We start from the raw sequence: 21,383 nt of genomic DNA, 5'->3' as shown, positions 1-21,383 counted from the left end.
TCATTATTAACATGGATGGTAACTAACTACCCCGTCTTCCGGAGTTCCTCTGTTCGCATTCGCGGGAACTGGTGAAACATGGTCCATCTAGTCCGCCGTAACCAGATAACTAGTTAACCTCAATATAAATAAATACGTGGCTGCCTGGACACTCACATCCGTTCTTGATTTCAGCTCGAATTACTTTCCATCACCATCGACCCGGCACAAGAATGAGCAGTTAGAGATGTTCTTTCCCCTCATTGCTGCCATTGTGGCAGCTTGTGGTCTTTACTATGTATACCTTACCACACTTGATTATTTGGCGCTGAAAAAGATTCGTGTACGCGAAAGGACTCGACTTCCCCCGAAAGTCGAACAGTCTCCAGTGAAGTTTGGCATCGACTTCTACGGCAGAGTCTCAAAGGCAGTTGAAGAGAATCGCTACTTGGAATTAGAGATGGAATTGCTCGAAAAGCATGGCGATACCGTTTCGGTTTCTATGTTTGGGAAACCTATGATCTTGACTCGCGAACCAGAAAACATCAAAGCAATGCTTGCCACCCAGTTCGAGGATTTCAGCCTCGGCGCCTCGAGGTACAACAGCTTCGTGCCCATGCTTGGTGACGGTATATTTACCCACATGTATGGAGGGGGAAAATCGGGTCAACCATGGCGCCATTCCCGCAGTGTTCTGCGCCCACAGTTCGCAAGGCAGCAAATCCAGGATCTTGTAGTTCTGGAGTCATTTGTACAGAACATGTTTAACTTGATCCCAGAAAAGAAGACCGTCGACCTTCAGGAACTCTTTTTTAAGCTGTCAATGGATACAGGTACTGGAATGTCTCATTGACAACCCAACCCTTAACCCAAGCCATCTATCGCTAACCTGGTGTTGACAAACCAGCAACCGATTTTTTATTTGGTGAAAGTGTCAATAGCTTATTACCAGACTGTCTTGCACAAGAGTCCCAGTTTTACAATGACTTTACTCGAGGATCAGGTACGGCTTCTTTATCCCCCACCTCTATTTTTATCTATTGAGGTTTAGATGGTAATAATGCCGGCCTGTGGTAGAGATTTTACTTCATCGAATTACCCTCCAAGAATTTTACTGGCTCCAGAAAGACAGTACTGAATTCAAGAAGATATGCAAAAATATGCATGCATACTTGGATAAATTTACAACAAAAGCTATAGAGCGACAAGCTTCTGGCAAACCAACCAGCCACGATCTAGGTGGAAAGTATGTTTTTCTAGAAGAGGCTGCAAAAGAATTCCAAGATCCAGTCCGACTTCGATCAGAGCTTTTCAATATCCTGCTTGCTGGTAGAGACACAACTGCGGGTCTTTTATCTATCTGCTGTCACCAGCTCGCAAGACACAAAGACGAATGGTTCCGCCTTCGAAAAGAAGTAATCGAAACCTTGGGAAACCGAAAGCCAACATATGAGGATATTAAATCCATGAAGTATCTTCGCTATGTTCTTAATGAAAGTCAGTTATATCGTCTCTTTACCGTTCACAAGCTCTATTCTGTCTTATGCATGTCACTGCGTTCCGGTCCGCAGCAAACGTACCCGTTTGTGAAATGCATACTAAGATAATCTGGTCCGCGTCATTCAGCTCTTCGTCTCTTCCCAGTTGTACCATCCAATAGTCGTGAAGCAGTCAAGCCTACAACACTACCTCGTGGTGGCGGTCCAAATGGAGATCAGAAGGTTCTGATTCCCAAATATACAACTGTATTGTACTCAGTTTGGAGTCTTCATCGTTCTGCAAAAATTTACGGTCCAGACGCAACTACCTTCCGCCCCAGCCGATGGGAAACTCTCCGAGTGGGATGGAACTACCTACCATTTAATGGTGGCCCTAGAATCTGCTTAGGCCGTAAGTGAAAGCTATCTCTTTCTTCCTGCGGCATATTTATTTGCGGGAGTTTGAATTGCGGTCTGATTTACCCATGCTAACCCTTGTAGAACAATACGCATTGACTGAGGCATCCTACGTGTTAATACGTCTTTTGCAGACATTTGAAGATATTGAGAACAGAGATCCAAATCTACACTTTATCGAGGACTTGAGGTTGACCCTGGCATGCCATGGAGGGACAAAGGTGTCGCTGACAAGTGCTAACTCCAAGCGCTAGTTGTCCCAGAGCTTGTAGGGTATTTCCCTTTTCCCCCATATCCGCTTGAGACATTTATTGTGGAAGGTACCGTTTAAACTCAAAAGCCTAGTTATAGAAATCTAAAGCCGGATGCAAAAGTCTAGCTGCAAATGAAAAGAGTTGCGAAACACATTATAGCGAAAGGTAAACAAGCTGCTAAACTAACAGCTGTCCAGATAATACAAACAAGCAGAGAAGTTCACAATATGAAGAGAATGTTATTGTCCTTGTCCCTCAAATTGAGTCCTTGGTATCTGCTGACGTTCAGACTCATAACCATCAATAGCCCGGTCTATGAAGGAGTTTGAAGGAACTTGTTGAGGGAAATATCGATCAATTTCTTCTAGGGCTCTATTTGTTTCATGAGATTGAGGGTTTGTCTCGAGGTATCTCCGCATTGAGTATGACAGACCCTTAGAGGCCATAAATCCAGCTTGGAGTTCATGATACTGGCTCGTAGCTGAGGGGCATTCTCGGGTACCGGTAGTCTGACCGAGATATTTATATTGATAACCTGGAAGGTTGGCTTGATGAGAACGGCGAGTTTCGTTACTATTGCTTATTGGCATCCAGTGGTAGCCGGTTGAATACATAGCCGGGTGACTGGAACTTGATACCCTTGCTACCTTCGAGCTGGAATGGACCCAACTATTCTCGTGGATAGAGTTTGGCGTCCCTGCGGATACAAATTCACGAGCATCAAGTTCAGAGAGGTAAGACGGCTGGGTATATGTTTGTACCTGCTGGGAGTTGACAAGTTCTAGGTTTGTCTCACGTAGAATTCTGTCGTGCCCGGGAACAAGATTCTGGTCAGACACTAAGGTACTTTCCTGACTGACATGGCGACCCAGGTCGAAACAGCATCTATTGCTGATATTGTACCCAGGAATTCGGCGCGATTCATTAGGCAACTCATTGGTGGCTTTGCGCTTTCTATTCATATTGAACAGTTATAGAATACGTCCAGCAATGATGCTAACTTGATCAATGTCTCAAGTAATTGACCAGGTCAATATGAATGCTCAGGGGATAGCAAAATTAACGCAATGTTGTAAAGGATTCCATAGACAGCATGATGTCTAGTCTTTCCTGGCCTGCTTGCAAAGCCACTCGAGGGGCATTCGGATATGAGCTTTTGTGGTTTTGCAACGCCTTGGTTGGAATGCATGAGACGATTTAACCAGCTAGATAAATTGAGATCTTCTGCTTTATCCGCCTGAATATGTATGGGGAAAAAAAAAAAAAATTCAATCAGGCACTACCACCTTGCCCAGCCCCTGGAAAGGTGAGGCGCTGCTTTCGACTGGCGCTCTGCTTGTGAGCCTCGCAAAATGGTGTAGAAGGCTGGGCCCCGGCCAAAAATCTGAGGGCTGTGTTCTATATATGCCAGGGCATACTTGGAAGTGGCAGTGTCCAAGCCTCACCATCACGTTGATCTTAGAGACCCCTATATCGTAATGACCCTCCATTGATGCAAGTTGGGACTCTTCGGCATCTCAATTTCTGACTCTCTTTTTTGCCTAATGAGAAAAGTGATTGAAATAAATATTGCACGCACTGCCTCGGAGAATTTAGACTTTGAATGTATGAAATGGTAGACGCTGACCAGAACTACGAAAACTCACAATCAACAAGAGGTAAGTGGAAGGCAAACTCGAAAATCGCCTAATATCATCACATTCAATCACATGGCCATCCACCATCAGAAGAAGTAATCGAAACGAGAACCAAATCGTTGCCATACGCTTCATTTTCCATCCTCAACATCCTCGCGATTTATATGATGGACCTCAATCTTGTGCCTCCTCAATTGGTCAATCCTAGCAAATCCCGCGGTATTCTTACACCCAGGTATGTTGCACTTAAACGCTTTCTCGTGTTTTTGTAGATGTGTCCTGAGAATCTTGTTAGCTGTAGGAGCTGGGAGAAGCTTATCAAGATGAACTCAAAAGAGGGTACATGGGACGCCATTCGTTATTATGGAGGGGCACACTTACTTAAAGGAGGAATTCCGCCCAAATATAACAACCTTTCCATCGCGGAATCCGCCCTTTGTGCATTTTTCACCATATGGGCATACCCAGTTCCCCACCCCACGTCTGTTGAGGTTGGGGTACGTGTTTTGGAAGGCTTCCATAGATACTGGAAAGGCTGTTTCCTCCGCTGCATTGTTCGTGCTCGAGCTCCACGAAACCGTAGGCGTAGGTGATCCTGAGTTGAAGTCAGGCCCCATTGCACAATTTGGGTTAATCTGACTACCAGTTGAAGAATTGTTGTTTGACCTGCAAGAAACCATGGCAGCAGATGCTGTCTGTAGTACATCCCCCATGTGATGGGGCGGGTTGGGGCTTCGCCGCCAGACCATTGATGTTTCATTGGCCATTTCCTCAAGTCTAGTTGCAAGTGTACTGTGCGCCATTAGTGAGCGTTCCATGGTCAGCCAAGCCGGCAGATAAGTACTTATTCATGAATTCTCTGGAGAGAGTGATAAAAGAAAAACCCTAGGAGGGTAGAGTATATCAGAGATAACATTTGATGAAACTATTGGTATACGGAGTTCTATTGAGCAAATAAGATGGAAACACTCGAAGGTACTTACTTGAGGTCACGCTCCTTCTCACTCATATATGTAACCATATCCATATCGGAAAGATGATGCATTTCATTTAGTTGTTGGATATGAGCCTCGATATAAGTTTTTATATCTTCTGCCTCGACCAAGGCAGAGGCTATCTTCGAGGTTAAAGCCATCATATCAACAAGGAACTCCCCAATCTCGACTAGCCTGCAGCTAGAAGTATGCGCAGGCTTTTTATCTGCCTGGACTGAAGGCGCAGGTGTGGGACCAGAAGGCTGTTGTAAGAGTGCCCAAGGAGAACCGCCATCTCCGGGCGTCGATAAAGGCTGTGATCTAAGCCCTAAGTCGGGAACAGTAGCATCATTTTCTTCACGAACGCTGGTACCGGACAAGTTCAGTTCGCTAAGCTTTGTTCGGATGATTTCTTGAAGCCATGGGCTAAGAGGCTGTGAACGTGACAGAAGTATGTTTGCTGGAAGATCGCTGGACGACATGGCAGCCATTTCTTGCATACATCGGCTTGGGATAGTGGTATTACTGGGCAGTGTTTACGCTGTAGGCGTTCTTATGTATGCCTCTCTCGCCACGTCCTGGCAGGCAGTTAGGACACAAGTAGTAAGCAACCCAATGTGGGATGAAAGGATCGACTTCCCACAAGAATTTCGCACAGGGCAGGGCGACGAACGGGAGCAGAGCAAGGTGAAGCCCAACCCAGCCATAAATATAGTCCGTGGGTGTCCGGGGTAGCTATGTACTTTGCTTCCTCTCTTAGGCAAATGGATGTAAGGGCGGGTTGGATATGTACGTCAGGCGGGCATCAGGCAAGGCAGTGCTACTTACCCAGCCTTGCGGCCTGCTTCAGAGGGGAGAGATTGGAAGTCGGGCAGAGTGAGCAAGACCGGAAGATCCCAGTCACTCAGTTGGTCAATTTGGCAAACCCTGGGCTAGGGTTGACGAGGGAGGCTTATGCGCAGGGAGATTAACATAGTGAGTTACCGCAGCATGTGTTTTTTTTTTAGCGAACCCCCCTGTCCCAGCCAGGCTGACAGACTTGCATGCGCCCTGATCTCTCCTGCAGCTTCATGAACACCCACATGTATCCCTTGGTTGCCTCTTTCCTCTCGGCTTGCTGTCGTTCTCATCAATATCTTCATTATTATCAGAGTCTGTCGTCCGTCGAAATGTTTTTTTTTGTCGTTTTTTCGCTCTTCGCCCAATGCGGATCCACTTATTTACTCACGTGATAAAAATAGAACCTTATTACTAATTAACACGTGATGCGGCTCATTGTTTGTCATCCGGAACGGGCCTTTCACCGCCTTCCGAGTGCGGCATAGCGGGGCTGGCAGAATATATTTAGTCTCGGCTCAGCCGCAACTAAAAAGAGGCGCTTGCGGCTTTGTTCTTTCGACCTCGATCACCCGTTTCTTCTGGCGCTTTTGCTGTTGGATTCCTTTGCCATTCCACCCATGACCTGAAAGCGCCTCGAGTGGTGAAGCTTGATCGCCAGTTGTATTCCTATCATGCGAAGAGAGATATTATGTCCCTTGCCAAGAAGCGTAGCTGGTGTGACGAAACCATGGATCCACAACAGAGGCAGTTCGCCAGCTACAACTTCGACCCGCCGAATTCAATATTTTACTGCCCGGAAACTCTAATGGAGTTAGTCCAGCAGGACTCTGGAGGATGGAGCGAGAAGTCAGCGTTCAACACAACAAGGAAGATACAGGGAGGAGCTCCGCGGTTCAAACTTATTAGCAATGCTCCGTCCCAGGAGCCTAACCAAGGCGAATCTAACCAGTCGTTGCGTAAGATAGCTCTACCACCATGATCTCCAATTTGTCGGCGTTTGCGCATTCTTCGCTAACTTACGGCTCAGAAGAACTGTATTTCAGCACAGCGATGGACCCTAACAATATGCTCAATTTCAGTGACAACATGGGACACCAACCATTCCTGGGCCCTGCGGTAGCTCTTCCCTCCACGGCGATGGCTAGCAATCGGAAAGTTGAGATGGAACTTATCAACCCTTTCGCACGGAACCAGGACAGGAGACATAAGTTTTCCAGAGATATTATCATACCACCAGTGGATGGAGAAATTAGCAGTTACATAAAAGTAAAGCTTCGAGTACCTAAAAGTCAGAATGATGATCAGAATGCCTTACACACTAAGCGTGGTTGCTCCAACTCCCGAGCGGTGATTCCGCTACATTCAGAAAGATATTCATATCCACGTCAAGTTAACAGAGGAATTTCACTTATACCCTCAGTCATTCCTCCGACTATAGCCATGCATAGCGTCTTTGCTGAACATCAGTTTGATGGACAGTGCCTGAAATTTTGTATGCGCCCCTCAACTCCCTGGTATGGTTAATGTCTTAGACCGTGAAGGGTGGTTAGTTAACTAAAGAGAGAACAGACCAAGCAGCATTTTGTTCTGGAAGAACTCTTCTTGCTGGAACTAATTTCTGGATAAAAGAGATATTAGCCATGGCCCAGCATGACGAGTGTGTAAAGCACGCTGTGGTAGCTTTGAGCGGCAGCTATTTGCTGGATTATAACTCGCAGCAAGGCCTTCGTGACCGTGTCAACTATCATTATGATCAAGCTAAACAAATGATAAGCGTTGCCCTAAGAAGCAGGCAAAACCAAGACATTGGTCAAGGTGACAACCTTGTTGCTGCTATCATGTTGCTTCTAGTGGACGATGTGAGTTATCAAACATTTCTATCCGATTTTTCTGCTGGCTTTTAAGACGCGCAGAACAAAATTCAACAAGAAAGAAGCTGATACAACTAAGTGTGTGAATTGGGAGTTGCGGATAAATAACGCCGAACCTAACTGGATATTGGCTGCGAGGTTAGCCAAGTCCATACTTGACAACTCGGACCCTGGGTACAGATACTGGCGGCCTGATAACACCCAATATAGCGCTGCAAGACACGGCTATGCGAATTGGGTGGCTCTTGCATGCATTCTCAGCGAGCTTGTAACTCCATTAGCACCTCGAGGAAACCCGAATGATTATGGTTGGCTGCTCGCAGGAACGCAAAAGGAGAGCTGGAAGATCAACGGCGGTACTGGTCTTTGCCCCAAGTTACTTCATATAATATCACAAATAACGTATCTGTCTGTCTTGGTGAAGGAAGTAAGTAACTGCGTTGATAATATATTAGTTCTCCCACATACACTTCCAGTTGATTCGTGTCTGATCCTTGTTTTAGGATTCCTCCATGGCGCCCATATATGCAGCAAAAGTAATCAGCAAAGGGCTGAAAACATTCCACCAGTGGTCAGAACTTTCTGATGGGTATCCAAGTGCGGAAGAGCTGCTTCGATCATGCGACCTAGACAAAAATGGAAAAGTACAGACAGCAACGAAAGTGACCGAGCTGACTGGAGAAACTTGGGTTGCCGCCGCCCAAATATACCTCCACTGCCGACTGTTGAGGTAAGGTTCCTCTTAAACTCGATCTACCCAGGATAGAATGGAGGCTGATAATAGACGTAGAAAACCTCGCCATCACCCAGATGTCCAAAAAACAGCCAAAGTTTTATGGAAATGCGTCACCATGATGCCATATTCGGGAACGCTGTTCACGTCTCAGGCTCCCTTTTGTCCTATTTTTATTGCATCCCTTGTCTCGATAGAAAAGAAGGACAGGATGATAGCCGAGGAATGGTTCACAACCGTCGGGCTGAAAGGAAAATGTAGATCAGTAAGTCGGCACGAGGTTCCGAACAGTTTCATATGTCACCCAGCCCTTGAACCTGCCCACATTTGAAAAATTACCAGTCAATAGCCTAACGAGGTTTATTAGAGCGTTCCCCCGGTGTGGGCAGCAGTCCAGGCAATGTGGACGTGGATGGATGGCGGTGGGGTTAGCCACGTCTTCGATGAAGGTGTGCCAGTGCACAAAAGACCCTCCTGGTGGGAAAGTATGGTTGATCAGCTCATTGCAACAGTAGGTTATGTTAGTTTAACATAACTCCACCCTCAACATGCCCGCGGGTGAATCCAGCTATTCAGTTCTATAACTAGTCCTTGTTCTTGTAAGAGAATAATATATAGCATATTTCAATTGTGTCATTGACTCAGCTTGAGTAGTCTTGGACAAAATGATAATGAAGGAGAATGTTTACACTGTCGATATATCGTCCTATTCAGAACAGTCTAGGAATTTCTTTGACGTATTCTGTAGAAAAATTTGCAATGAACTGCGCCTTTGGAGTTTGAAGATGTCAGCCTTCGGGATCCATCCAGGCCCGATTTTACAGCTTATGTAATCCACAATGAGGCTCAAACTTATTATGTAATGATGTTACACGTGACTGTTTTGAACTTCCTTCAATTTTCTTATTGCGCCAATAAAATAATGACATTCAGCATCAACTAACTATTTGATCAACAACGACCAGCGTCTGTTCTAAATACAAAAGCGACATGCTGCAAGGGACTTCATGGCTGTACGTCAAGTCAAGGAAAAACAAACAGCGCTCAGAATGTTGAATATGCTAAGAGGAATTCAAATGTCAAAACACCACCAGGAATGGTCAAAAAGTGAGCACAGCCATCGAGATGCAAGGCGGTCTGACCGTTGGGGTGAGAAGGCGGATTCCACCTCGACTCCCCCCCCCACCCCCCGGTCGCTACCTAGTATTTTGTGAAATCGGAGTTCATTAAGAGATATTCGTCTGCATTGGTGGGAATGAGTCAGTAACGGACCTTGACATGAATTCAACCTTGGGATCACCTACAGAATGGACGGTTGCCAGGGGCCTGCCACCTCTCCACCTCGACGAAACCCGCCATCTTAAACTGGCTCCTCATCCTCTCCGGACCGTACTTCCACGCCTCGAAAAAGTCGACACGTTCCCCCGCGGAGAAGTGAAGGCCAAGAGGGTGGCAGTGTACGTCCCGCCTAGCAATGATGGAGAATCGGTGGACTGTGTCTGGTGAGCTATCAATGCGGCCGGAGATTTCCCAGTCCTCCTCTTTGTACCAATCACACCCTAAAACTTCGTTCGAGTATTTCAGGCCATTTCGAATGAAGCCATCCCAGACTCGTTGGGGATCATGGTATGAGTCCCATAGCTCCGGCGGGTAGTCGCAGGCATCCAACCCTAGTAGCATGAGATCGTTGCAGCCCATGACATGTTTCCACTCCTCCAGCCTGGAGACGGCGAGGGAGAACTCATCGTTCCCGAACATGGAGCCCAAGGAGAGAATAAGTTTGGGAGACTTGACAGGCCTTAACCAGTTCAGACCATCGCTGAAGTCGCCCCAAAGGCCGAAGCATCGGACATAATGGAATTCTGGGACAAGTTGCTCCATTGTCTGTTCCAATGCCTGCTTGGAAAGATCAAGAGCAAAATATTGCACTTCTACCCTTAACTGCTCAAGGTGCGCTAGAAGAGGCAGCACCTTTCGGGTATCCCTTCAAGAACTAAATGTTACCATTTTATTCAAGAAGACATGATGTCAGATCAATAATATATAAGGCAAATACATACCCGCTACCCATGTCGACGATTGTGCATCCCTCCACTATCCAATCTGCTATCTGGCCCTTAAAGGAGTTCAGAAGGTTTATTTCATCCTGGGTTTGTCGGTATTCCGGCAAATGAGTGATGTCCTTCCAGATCTTCAACCCTCTAGTATTATAGAACAGTCCCGTTGGAAGGTCACGAGGATTCCCACCATTTGACCCTAGGAATTGATACTCTGTTAACTCCTTGAGTGAGCTTTCCAAGCGGCCGCCTCCAATGTCGATTACCGTCCCTGCCTCACACATGAGCGTGCGGGTGTCCTATATATGACATACATCTATGTTAGATTTGGTATCTGAAGAGGAGCAAAAAATATTCTAACCTCGCGAGGGAAAAATGAAGGCATATTGATCACAGTCGGTGGTTCCCCTCTTTCGCGCAACTGGACTGGCTTTGAAATGTCACTTCGGCAAGAATCCCCTTGACGTATGCTGGTAGGATTGAGCTGGGATTGACAGATATCAATACAAAATGTGGTGATTGTAGTAGTTGACATTACCATTACTTGGAGATATTGAAGAGGTTTTCGACCTCTTTTATATTCCACTGACCTACATTTAGGCGGCTGTTTAACAGCAAACGCCTGGACTACGGTGCAAGGCATACAGCTACTCATGGCAGAAGAAGCCTTTAGCAGGATCGAGAAGTAAGGCGGATGAGAAAAGATCCAGTATTTTTGCAATCCCACGCCTCTTTCTGTCATGTTCTGTGTGTATTGTTAAACCAGTTTGTGCTGAAAACACGGCGGAACAATGCTTCAACAAGGTCGCCTTTGCCGCCTTGAAACATGATTGGAGGGAAAGGCCGCTTTTGGCTAGGCTTCAGGCGTTTGTGAAAGACGCTCTAGTGAGGCGAGAGGGAGCCTTCACTGCCTTGCACTTTAGTTTACTCATCAATTGTTGCATCGCGCTGACGCCCGTCGTCTAAGAGAGGAACTACTGTCGATTTAGCAGCGATCGAGAGATCCTGAGTCTTCCATGCTTATCACGAGCCCTTCGTAACCTGTATTCGTGTGTTCGTGTGTTTGTGTGTTGCGGCTGTTCAGAGGTATAATCCCTGCTACTACCACGTTGTATGGTCCAAGAGATTTCGTTGTTATGCATGTCATCTCTCATTCATGCTTCTAAAATAAGCCTGACATGAGTAACACTGCCGGAGAACAGCGTAGCCCCGAATATTACATTGAAGATCCCTTGTTCTACATCTATTTGTATAACTACATGGTTGACCACGTTTATGTCAATAAACAACTGAAAATAGGACTGTGGTGGCTTGTGCTTACGATTGAAGCGAGATAACTATGCATAGAACATTCGCGGGTGTCGAACGGCCAATAATCTAGCTGTGTAGCTGCCTAGAACGCTCAGCCAAACAGTCCCATGTCAAACTTATGTCTGTATGTAAAGAAAAGGATCGCACCCAACACATGTAAGTATAAGTAACGATCCATACATTAAGCCTCCTAGGTTGCCCTATCAGAAAGGCTTGCATATCGATCAATAATCAAGGCCTAAACTACTCCTTCAAGGTCTCTTGAAGGCAAATACACAGCACATGCACCTCCAATATTTGCCCGATCCCAGGCCCACCGTTTAGCCATATCTGGGTCCAGCTTCCCTTTGATCATCTTCTCCACGTAGCCCCCAATACTAGGCATAAATTTCCATGCATGGAATGATCCTCCACTCGCAATATAAAGATTCTGAGAATGAGGATGGGCGCATATAATAAAATCTTGATTTGGAGTTACAGCATCCCTGCCTACGGTTAGTCGATTACTCCGCATGTGATAGAACTGGCAGTCATACCAACACATGCGGTAGAATTCAGGAACAAGGCCACCAATATGCTCGCCATAAAGCATATCCTTGACGTACTTGACCTCGTTTTTCAGCTGGGCTGGGACATCCAAAGTCCAGGTGCTGGAGATCGGATCCTCTGGCGGAGCAGAAATGCGCCGATGTGAATCGTTATGGTAAAGCATATTGGTGAAACTTAGTTCATGAGTGCATTTCAGCAACCCAGTTTTTCCGGGGGGTATGCTTTCTCCTATGCATGATTAAAATCAAGCAATCCAAGTCAGCGTCAAGAGGCTAGGGATAGGACAAACCAGGGGTAACCCCAACAGGGTTCACCACAATCGGCGCAAAATCAAACTTTCCCATCTGTTCCGTAGGAACACGGTAAGCACCCATGATTGCAGCAGCAGCCACCATCCTGCCTCCGACTTGTAACGTCGGTTTATCCGGAGCGCTATTGGCTATCAACCAGGCAGTATTCGCTCCGGTGCATAGAATGACATGCTGTGCACGTAAATCGAGCCCTGTAATTGTTCGTGCACCAAGACAGCTGTGCCCAGTCTCGTCAAACAATAGCTTATCAACAGCGTGGGGGACATATTTCACACCCAGCGCAATAGCGGACTTGATGACATTTTGCAATGCGTTCTTTGCATCACCCCATCCTGCCTCTGGGCTGAACAGACAAGTTTCCACCTTGTCCAGACATGCATTTCGGAAAATGCCACCGAACCGTTCCTTGGCGGTAGCTGGTTCGATTAACTCGATGGGAGCGGGCTGAGAAGTAATGCTGGTATAATTCTTTGCAATCTCACTAGCATTCTCCAGCGTTGTGGGTAATAGCATGCCCACCCGGTGAAAATAAGGGCTAAATATAGGATCGGATTTCCACAAGTCCATGGCTTCTAATGCGAGGCGCATATAGAACGGGTCCGTATATTCTGCGCGAATGATCTTGTTCAGGTCATGGGCAGCTGCTGACGGGCAAGGGAATGGAGTACGGTCCAGCAGGGTGATATTAGAAGCTAACGAAGGATCAGAGCGAGCAAGCTGCAGTGCGGTTGCGGCTCCAAAGCAGCCAGCACCAATGATCAAGTATGACTGCGGAGGGCTCGAGTTGCACCCGGAGGGGGAAATCGATGGTTGTTGGCCAGGCCCAGAACCCATGGCTATGGACTAGTTATATAATGTGTTAACTAGTTGAAACAGTTAACAAGATACCTTACTGGCTAAGTCCTTTTAGTTAACCAGACGAAAAACAAGATGCTCCCTTGCTCTTCATCACCAGTATACACCACCAGAAGCGGCTTGTTGTTGCTTGCTGGCCAAAATCGACGTTTGGGGCAGCGATGCGGGATGACCAGCTGACTAATAAAATTCCTATCTCTGATATCAGCAGAAATCAGCCAATCAAAACAGTTCCTCGGCTAAGGACGGTGCCTGGGAGGTAAAGGGCAGTAAGTAAGTAAGGAGGATGGAGAGAGATGCTAACCGGCATTCTACACTTGATTTATGGGATATCTTGCTTAATGATGCACAAGCGAGCCTATACTTCTCCATGCAAGTTTTGCTTCAATAGTCACCTGCCACAAATCAGCTGCTTAATCATCGGATAACAACACCACTCTCGGATAGCATCCCGGCCAGGGTCAGGCCAATGATTAATGAACGATCTAAATGTCAAATATTGAGTTATTTACGGTTCGACGGCCCTCTCAGGTAAGATAATGAGATATATATATATATATATTGGTTTGCTTTATACAGAAGCATTGTCGAGATTTTGAACATTAAAGAGTTGCAAATATCGTGTCTATATGTCATACCAGTGTGGTAAAATAATCCAGGTTCATGTCGACAAACCGGAGACCCCATAACTGCCATATCCCCGGCTACAAGGTGGTGGCTGGATAATTCCACCCTGCATTGGAGATGGGGGTAACTCCATTGTAGCCGGGATCAGCTCTGGTGCTACTGTTCCAGGAATCCTGCAGTACTCAGCTTGCCACAGTAGTTAGCCCGTCGAGAATTGTGTCTCTGACAAGCAAAGATGAGACGAAACGTCGTCAAAACGAAAAGAAAAGGTGGTCGGTGCGTTTTATATGCTTATATAATCAACCACTGCGGCGGGAAGCTTCCCGTCAACCTTATTTTCTTCTCTCATCACCGTTTCTTCTTTCTTCCATTATCCTCTTCTGCTCTTCATCATCTCGAGCCGCCACCACCAATAGCCTCAAGCAGCGAAGAATAGCTGCACTCATCGATGGTTTGGCTCAGCCGACCCCCAGCTTGTTTCGGAGACAAGGATAGTTTACAAGGTTGTCACTCGCTGCCCCCTTTTACATTTCTGTATGCCGTTACTAATTGGCTTGACCAGCGATCCACCCACGTTCTTGCAGCCGTCGCGCGGAGAGGAGAGGCATATCAAGAAGTCAATACGGGTAGTTCATCCGCGAGAAGAGCAACAAAGAGTCCCGCGCCAATCGCGCCTTTATCCTTCCACGGGCTTGCCCGGATTTAACCATGGCTACCGCGGTGTCGCCCCGCCAGCTCGAGCTCGAGCAACTCTCCTCCTCCTCCTCCTCCTCCTCCTCCTCCTCCTCATGTACCCCCTCTTGCCCACAATATCCCGCGCACTCGCAGTATACAATGGCCGATTTCGCCGGTACCATCTTCCTCTTCTTCGTCCAGGTCCTCCCCGGGCTGCTCTACTCGGTCATTACCTTTACCACCATTACCGTCCCAACAGCCCTGTTCACCCTCTTCTCGATGAGCTTAACCTTCACAATGAATTTCACGACATTGTAAGTCCCGGCCGGCCTTTTCCTGCATTACTCTATATACCCACGGCTCGGTGATTAACAGATAATATAGACTATTAATAACCCTCTTCCTCGTCTCAACAATCAGCTGGTTCGTCCGCTATCGGTTCTTGAATATGTACGCTCACCTCCCTCCGGAACCGCAGCGGCAGGAACCACAGATAGACCTTTTCCCAGACACCCAGGAGGGAGACTCAAAGCCGGGACTAGCCAACTATCTAGATGAATTTTTGAGTGCTATAAAGGTCTTCGGTTACTTGGAACGGCCGGTCTTTCACGAATTAACCCGGACGATGCAGACCCGAAAACTTATTGCGGGCGAGACACTTTTGTTAGAGGAAGAAAAAGGGTTCTGTCTTGTGGTTGATGGCCTTGTACAGATATTTGTCAAGTCGGCGAGGGAGCGTGGTAAGGATGGAGAAAGTTCCGTGGAAGACTCAATGGAAGAGGAAGAAGAACAGCACCACCGTCATCACCAGGGGTACCAGTTACTCACAGAAGTGAAGAACGGTGCATCCATGTCCTCTCTCTTCTCCATACTATCTCTGTTCAGTGAAGATGTGAAGCTCCGCTATCAGGAAGGGGAAGAGCCTGCTTCACCCAGCCCTGTAAGCCCTTCACCGTTCGCCAGCAGCCCGCGGTCTTCCTTCCAAGACCGCCACCATCATCACCGCGACATATCCCTCCCATCCAACGGCGGACGCCTTCCTACAGTACCGCCCATGACATTAGACGATACCAACTCCGCCGCTCATTTCTCTACAGCTCACACCCCACCAACTTCTTCTGCTCAGAATCGACGTACCCCAAAGCGTCCGAGAACAAATTCCGTTCATCCAGATATAGTTGCTCGCGCTGTGGTGGATACGACCATTGCCATAATTCCTGCCAGTGCATTTCGTCGTCTTACTCGACTATACCCCCGTGCGACAGCCCATATTATACAAGTCATTTTGACTAGGCTGCAACGTGTGACTTTTGCCACAGCCCATTCATATCTTGGCCTCACTACAGATGTCTTGAGTATAGAAAAGAAGATGAACAAGTTTACTTCCTTTGATTTACCCAATGATCTCCGCGGGGCGCCACTGGATAGACTCAAACAGAAATTTCAGAGAGCCGTACAACGTCTTGGGCCGGAAGAAGGCTCAAAGGGAATTGCTCTACACAACCCTGGTGTCAGTAATAGGCGGAGATCGAGCAGTTCTCTGCGGAAAGATGCTTCATTAAGGGCCAAGGCGTCTGCCGCAAACGGGCAGGCTACATCACCACCAACCCCGCCTATCACTGATAAAGAGGCAGCAGGTGTAAGTCCCGGAGATTTGCTTTCCACCATTCAGCTATCTAGATTTGGCCCACGGCATGGTATCGATCGACGACTCGCTTCACGGAGTATTCTCCTCGACTCGACTTCAACTTCTGGGATTAAAACTCCGATGCATACTTCCCCCGATGCCAGTTCACCTGCAAATTCCATTTTTAATTCGCCCTCTACTGTCCATGTAAACGAAGATAGCCTCTTCCGCGAATCGATACTCGATTGTATGGTGAAGGCATTGGGTCTAACAGCAACTACGCGGGAAGCTCTCCCACTTCCCAAAGGTTTTGGGTCCGCTGATGGCTCTCCACATCTGGTCTCTTACGACTCGCGGAAACAAAAAGCGGTGTTTAACAACGCGTTTGGCTACATAGATCCATATGAGGCGTTTGGGGATGGTGACTCCGAATCTCAGATGAGCATTTCTGTTACAAGCGCAGGCGGTACGCCGCCAGTAGCCAATCTGAAAGCCGAGTTGAGCAATGAGATCGAAATTGTCTACTTTCCCAAAGGTTCAGTTTTGGTGGAACAGGGAGAGCGTAACCCGGGATTATATTACGTTATCGACGGCTTTTTAGATGTTGGTATCCCGGTGAATGATAAAGGAGAAGACCTGATCGGTCCATCGAAGAGTAACATTCACTCCGAACCGCTGCTTCCCCTTAGAAGACCATCAAACGTCAATGCACAAAATCAGCGGAAGAAGACCTCCCGTCGATCCCTATATATGGTCAAGCCTGGGGATTTAGAGGGTTACATTGGTTCCATAACTTCATATCGATCTTTCACAGACGTCACGGCGAAGACGGACGTGTATGTCGGTTTCTTACCGCGAATATGCCTTGAAAGAATTGCCGATCGGTACCCGCTTGTGCTTCTCTCTATGGCGAAACGACTAACCAATGTCCTTCCTCGTCTCCTGCTACATATCGATTTCGCCCTGGAATGGGTACAGGTCAATGCCGGCCAAGTCATCTATCATCAAGGAGATGAGAGTGACTCTATCTACATAGTGCTAAATGGACGTTTACGATCAGTTCTTGAATCTGGTGATAACAAAGTAAGCGTGGTTGGTGAGCATGGACAAGGCGAGAGTGTGGGTGAGCTTGAAGTCATGACCGAAACAACTCGTCCTGCCACTTTACATGCAATACGAGATACAGAACTAGCCAAATTTCCCCGTTCGCTATTCAACAGCCTTGCACAGGAGCATCCTGGAATAACAATACAGGTGTCTAAACTGGTTGCTCAGCGCATGAAACATCTGATCAACACTAAACTACTTGAAGCCGGTGGTGAAAAGGCTCATGATGAAGCAAGCAGCCTTACTTCAACGCTGAATCTGCGGACAGTCGCAATCCTTCCTGTGACATCCGGGATACCAGTTGTAGAGTTCGCAAGTCGTCTCCTCAGCGCATTCAACCAGATAGGGGTTCCAGATGGGGTTGCCTCGTTACACCAGGCGGATATATTTAATCATCTGGGGCGCCACGCTTTCAACCGTATGGGAAAGCTAAAGCTTTCACAATATCTTGCTGACCTTGAAGAACGGTATGGAATGCTTATATATGTCGCTGATACTAGTGTCAATGCCCCTTGGACGCAAACCTGTATCAGCCAGGCCGACTGCATTCTCCTAGTAGGTGTTGCTGGAGCCTCACCCAGTATTGGCGAATACGAGCGTTTCCTCTTAGGAATGAAGACGACAGCTAGAAAAGAACTAGTCCTGTTGCACGCAGAACGATACTCTCCACCTGGTCTTACAAGGCAGTGGCTTAAAAACCGCATGTGGATTAACGGTGGGCATCATCACATTCAAATGACATATCGTGCTACCCCTGAACCTGCACTACCACAAATCAAAAAATTCGGTACTGTCCTCAAGCAACGCGTGCAAGTTATCCAGGCTGAAATACAAAAGTATACCTCACGACGGATCCGCCAGGAGCCTCTATATTCTGCAACAACTCCGTTCAAGGGGGATTTTCACCGACTAGCACGTAGATTGTGCGGCAAGTCCGTTGGCTTAGTGCTTGGAGGAGGTGGAGCTCGAGGTATTGCTCACATAGGAGTTATCACAGCACTGGAGGAAGCCGGTATTCCAATTGATATTGTAGGCGGCACATCTATCGGTGCATTCATCGGTGCACTCTACGCTCGTGATGCAGATGTGGTGCCTATGTATGGCCGAGCAAAGAAATTTGCAGCCAAGATGGGCAGTATCTGGCGATTTGCATTGGATCTCACATACCCTTCTGTCTCCTACACAACGGGCCACGAGTTCAACCGTGGGCTTTTCAAAGCATTCACCGACAGCCAGATCGAAGATTCCTGGCTTGAGTTCTATTGCAACACCACGAATATCAGTCAGTCTAGATCGGACTACCATTCTTCGGGCTACGTATGGCGCTACGTACGTGCATCAATGTCACTAGCTGGCCTCCTTCCGCCGCTCTGTGACGAAGGTAGCTTGCTTCTGGACGGCGGATACGTGGATAATTTGACTGTTTCACGCATGAAATCTCTCGGTGCAGACGTCATATTCGCCGTGGACGTGGGTGCCATCGACGACAACACTCCACAGGTATATGGTGACTCACTATCTGGATTCTGGACAGTTCTCAATAGATGGAATCCATTTACTAGCGTCCCTAATCCGCCCACTCTCTCCGAGATCCAAGCCCGTCTTGCCTATGTCTCATCCGTGGACGCACTTGAGCGGGCAAAAAACACCCCAGGATGTCTTTATATGCGTCCACCAATTGACTGCTACGGGACTCTGGAATTTGGCAAGTTTGATGAAATATACCAAGTAGGCTATCAGTATGGAAAGGGATTCCTAGAGAAGCTCAGGAAGGAAGGCTCTCTGCCAATGCCAGAAGAGACCGAAGAGAAGAAGAACATGCGGAGGACTATGGCGCCAAGACGAGCGAGTATTTAAAGGGCGAAGAAGAGCAGGATGAATTCCAGGGAGGATATATATATATTTTCAAGCCAACTTTCTGTTCCTTTTTCTCATACCTCAGCATCATTATATATACCCAGCCGGCGATACCCTATATATGGAATCATGTCATTCCAATGGTTCATCTACGGAGCATTAGCATGAATACTGTAAAATACTACATACAATGTTATTAATTTACCGTGCTCTTTACTAGCATTACTAGGGTGCATAATTGAGGTTCTCGAATAATCAATTAGTATACAACAAAATGAAATTACGGTCAATAAATAATAATGATAATAAAGAATAAATCACTACAACTCCAACCATGATGCCAATAATAATGTAATTTTCTTTTAGCCTAACGGCTCTTCTTTGGTGCCTGGTGAGCCTTTTTGACCTGGCTCCAGCTCCGCATCGCTACTCCAATCTGCATCTTCGCCCGCGGACAAACCTTCTCTCTCATATACATCGCTGCTAACGCTCGCTTTACGGTCAATCTTGTTCCCAGGGCTATCGCCATCTGTGGGGGTAGAGGGTTCTACCACGACAACCGGTGCCGCTGGTCTTTGAGGCATACTCTCACTCCGTCTACGTATATGTTCTTTGCGAAGCATATCATGAGTAGCGGTATCCTTTTTCTCCTCACCGTTCCAACCGCCACACCCAACACAGCGCCATCGTCCAACTTCTTCCAAGGTGCGAATACCAGGCGCAGCTTGTCCGTTGACTAACCGGCAGTGGACGCATATCAGTGCCAGGCGGTTTTTTGGCAGCGTTTCGTCTTCACCAAGGAGAACGTCAAGTATCCTGTCATACCACTGTGGCTGACGGGGTTCAATATTCTGGGTTGGAGGGAAGGCACTGGGATGAAAACCAGGCTCATCGGGAGGATGGTGCGGTGGCTGTTGTTGCATTTGCGCTAACTGTAAGCTGGATGGGCTCGGTGGGTTTGACGGAATAGCAATTTGTTTGCGATCGTGTCCCTGTCCCATGGGGCTTGAAGGGAGGGAACCGGCAGTTTGTGGCCGTCGAATATTAGCTGTAGGAGGGGGTGTCATTCTGGTTCTTGGTCCTTGGAAGGGGAGAGAAGTTCGAGAACGAGGACCCTTGCGTGAGCCTCCATGCTGATTCATCCCTTCCATGTCATCAGCACCTTCTTGTGGAGACGGGGACCTCGGAGGCTCTGCGCCATATTTCTCGAGTAGTTGCAGAGTAGAGTTGTATTTCGTAGCTTCTTTCAGCTTTTCAATAGTCTCGTCACGTTGTTTCTGCAGTTCTTCGAGGTATTTCTGTGTCTTCGTGATTCGATACTGGAAGAACGCTGCGCCTATCCGCCGAACTGTATATATTCTATAAATCCAGACATGTTAGATCTAGAACACCAGAGTTAAACAAAATCAAGGGTATCATACACTACTGGGCTACCTGACAGGGCCGTATACTCTACAGGCCCCCACCGCTCCCAACCTAACACCAGTGCCGCAATGAGTGCGTACAATATGTACGCAAAGGTAGTATACAGCGTCCAGAGGGCCTTGAACCGGCGAGCACGTTGCCTGTGAACCTCTAGTCTGCCATTTGATTGTGCGATCTTCTCAGACAAGCCTGCGAGTGTCTTCTCAAATGACGCTGGAGAGTTATCCGGGCCCTGTTAACTCATCGTTAGCTGCTGTAGACCTAGTTCATGTACTGCGAGAAGATAACACTTACTCTCCATGGCCAGAGGGACACCATGGTGATTCAGTATCAGCGATCCTGCTTCATATCAGCATGTTAAAATGGCCGTTCAGCGCTGTACCATGGTCTTCTTGAGCTTTTATCCGCGTGTTGGCCGTGTTAGAAGCCATCACAGACGTTGCTGGCATCAAGAAGAGCCAGTTGGTGGCTGCTGACTAAGCACGGCCATTCTACAGAGTTAACTATTTGCTTCCAGCAGAAGAAGCACAAGTAAACATTTATTCCAACTACAGCGCCAGGTATATACTTGATCCTAGAGCTACGACGGAGTCTTCTTCCTGTGATTCGGGGGACATGAAAGTGTTAGTCTGCAAGTTGGCAAGGCTGCAGTACTTATACCGGAGCCAGGGATCGAGCTGTTTCGTCTAAATAACTAATTGCCAGGGTGCTCAACCGGATCTCAACAGCCAGCCTTTTTGGCCATTGTCAGACATCCCTATAGCAACTGACAGCCACCCACGGAAGTTCAGTATTGGGG

General features: G+C 47.4%; 7 protein-coding genes across 7 annotated transcripts; 3 read left to right on the top strand and 4 right to left on the bottom strand.

Annotated features, from left to right (window-relative positions):
* Window positions 1-11: 11 nt before the first annotated feature.
* ARB_05989 (cytochrome P450 alkane hydroxylase, putative) lies at window positions 12-2,128 on the top strand (the record flags this gene model as incomplete). Its single annotated transcript, XM_003015632.1, has 6 exons — window positions 12-18; window positions 114-812; window positions 887-982; window positions 1,057-1,476; window positions 1,606-1,869; window positions 1,959-2,128. 6 exons carry the CDS (start codon window positions 12-14, stop codon window positions 2,126-2,128), a joined length of 1,656 nt encoding a protein of 551 aa, XP_003015678.1.
* A 2,014-nt stretch (window positions 2,129-4,142) lies between these two features.
* Window positions 4,143-5,230, bottom strand: ARB_05988 (uncharacterized protein; the record flags this gene model as incomplete). Its single annotated transcript, XM_003015631.1, has 2 exons — window positions 4,143-4,557; window positions 4,749-5,230. 2 exons carry the CDS (start codon window positions 5,228-5,230, stop codon window positions 4,143-4,145), a joined length of 897 nt encoding a protein of 298 aa, XP_003015677.1.
* Window positions 5,231-6,267: 1,037 nt separating this feature from the next.
* On the top strand, window positions 6,268-8,305 carry ARB_05987 (uncharacterized protein; the record flags this gene model as incomplete). Its single annotated transcript, XM_003015630.1, has 6 exons — window positions 6,268-6,535; window positions 6,607-7,071; window positions 7,149-7,438; window positions 7,485-7,877; window positions 7,954-8,180; window positions 8,212-8,305. 6 exons carry the CDS (start codon window positions 6,268-6,270, stop codon window positions 8,303-8,305), a joined length of 1,737 nt encoding a protein of 578 aa, XP_003015676.1.
* A 1,174-nt stretch (window positions 8,306-9,479) lies between these two features.
* ARB_05986 (uncharacterized protein) lies at window positions 9,480-10,775 on the bottom strand (the record flags this gene model as incomplete). The annotated part of the gene is made up of 3 exons (XM_003015629.1): window positions 9,480-10,167; window positions 10,244-10,539; window positions 10,602-10,775. The coding sequence occupies 3 exons, from the start codon at window positions 10,773-10,775 to the stop codon at window positions 9,480-9,482; spliced, it is 1,158 nt and encodes a 385-aa protein (XP_003015675.1).
* Window positions 10,776-11,789: 1,014 nt separating this feature from the next.
* Window positions 11,790-13,245, bottom strand: ARB_05985 (uncharacterized protein; the record flags this gene model as incomplete). The annotated part of the gene is made up of 2 exons (XM_003015628.1): window positions 11,790-12,328; window positions 12,390-13,245. 2 exons carry the CDS (start codon window positions 13,243-13,245, stop codon window positions 11,790-11,792), a joined length of 1,395 nt encoding a protein of 464 aa, XP_003015674.1.
* Window positions 13,246-14,601: 1,356 nt separating this feature from the next.
* Window positions 14,602-19,159, top strand: ARB_05984 (uncharacterized protein; the record flags this gene model as incomplete). Its single annotated transcript, XM_003015627.1, has 2 exons — window positions 14,602-14,882; window positions 14,953-19,159. 2 exons carry the CDS (start codon window positions 14,602-14,604, stop codon window positions 19,157-19,159), a joined length of 4,488 nt encoding a protein of 1,495 aa, XP_003015673.1.
* A 362-nt stretch (window positions 19,160-19,521) lies between these two features.
* Window positions 19,522-20,902, bottom strand: ARB_05983 (uncharacterized protein; the record flags this gene model as incomplete). Its single annotated transcript, XM_003015626.1, has 3 exons — window positions 19,522-20,518; window positions 20,665-20,816; window positions 20,879-20,902. The coding sequence occupies 3 exons, from the start codon at window positions 20,900-20,902 to the stop codon at window positions 19,522-19,524; spliced, it is 1,173 nt and encodes a 390-aa protein (XP_003015672.1).
* Between the last annotated feature and the right edge of the window lie 481 nt (window positions 20,903-21,383).

This window comes from Trichophyton benhamiae (assembly GCF_000151125.1).
Source record: "Trichophyton benhamiae CBS 112371 chromosome Unknown Abenha-G-c-322p01.r1, whole genome shotgun sequence".
Classification (NCBI taxonomy): Eukaryota; Fungi; Ascomycota; class Eurotiomycetes; order Onygenales; family Arthrodermataceae; genus Trichophyton; species Trichophyton benhamiae.
Note: the sequence above shows the minus strand (reverse complement) of the source record. Positions and strands in the feature narration are given on the sequence as shown.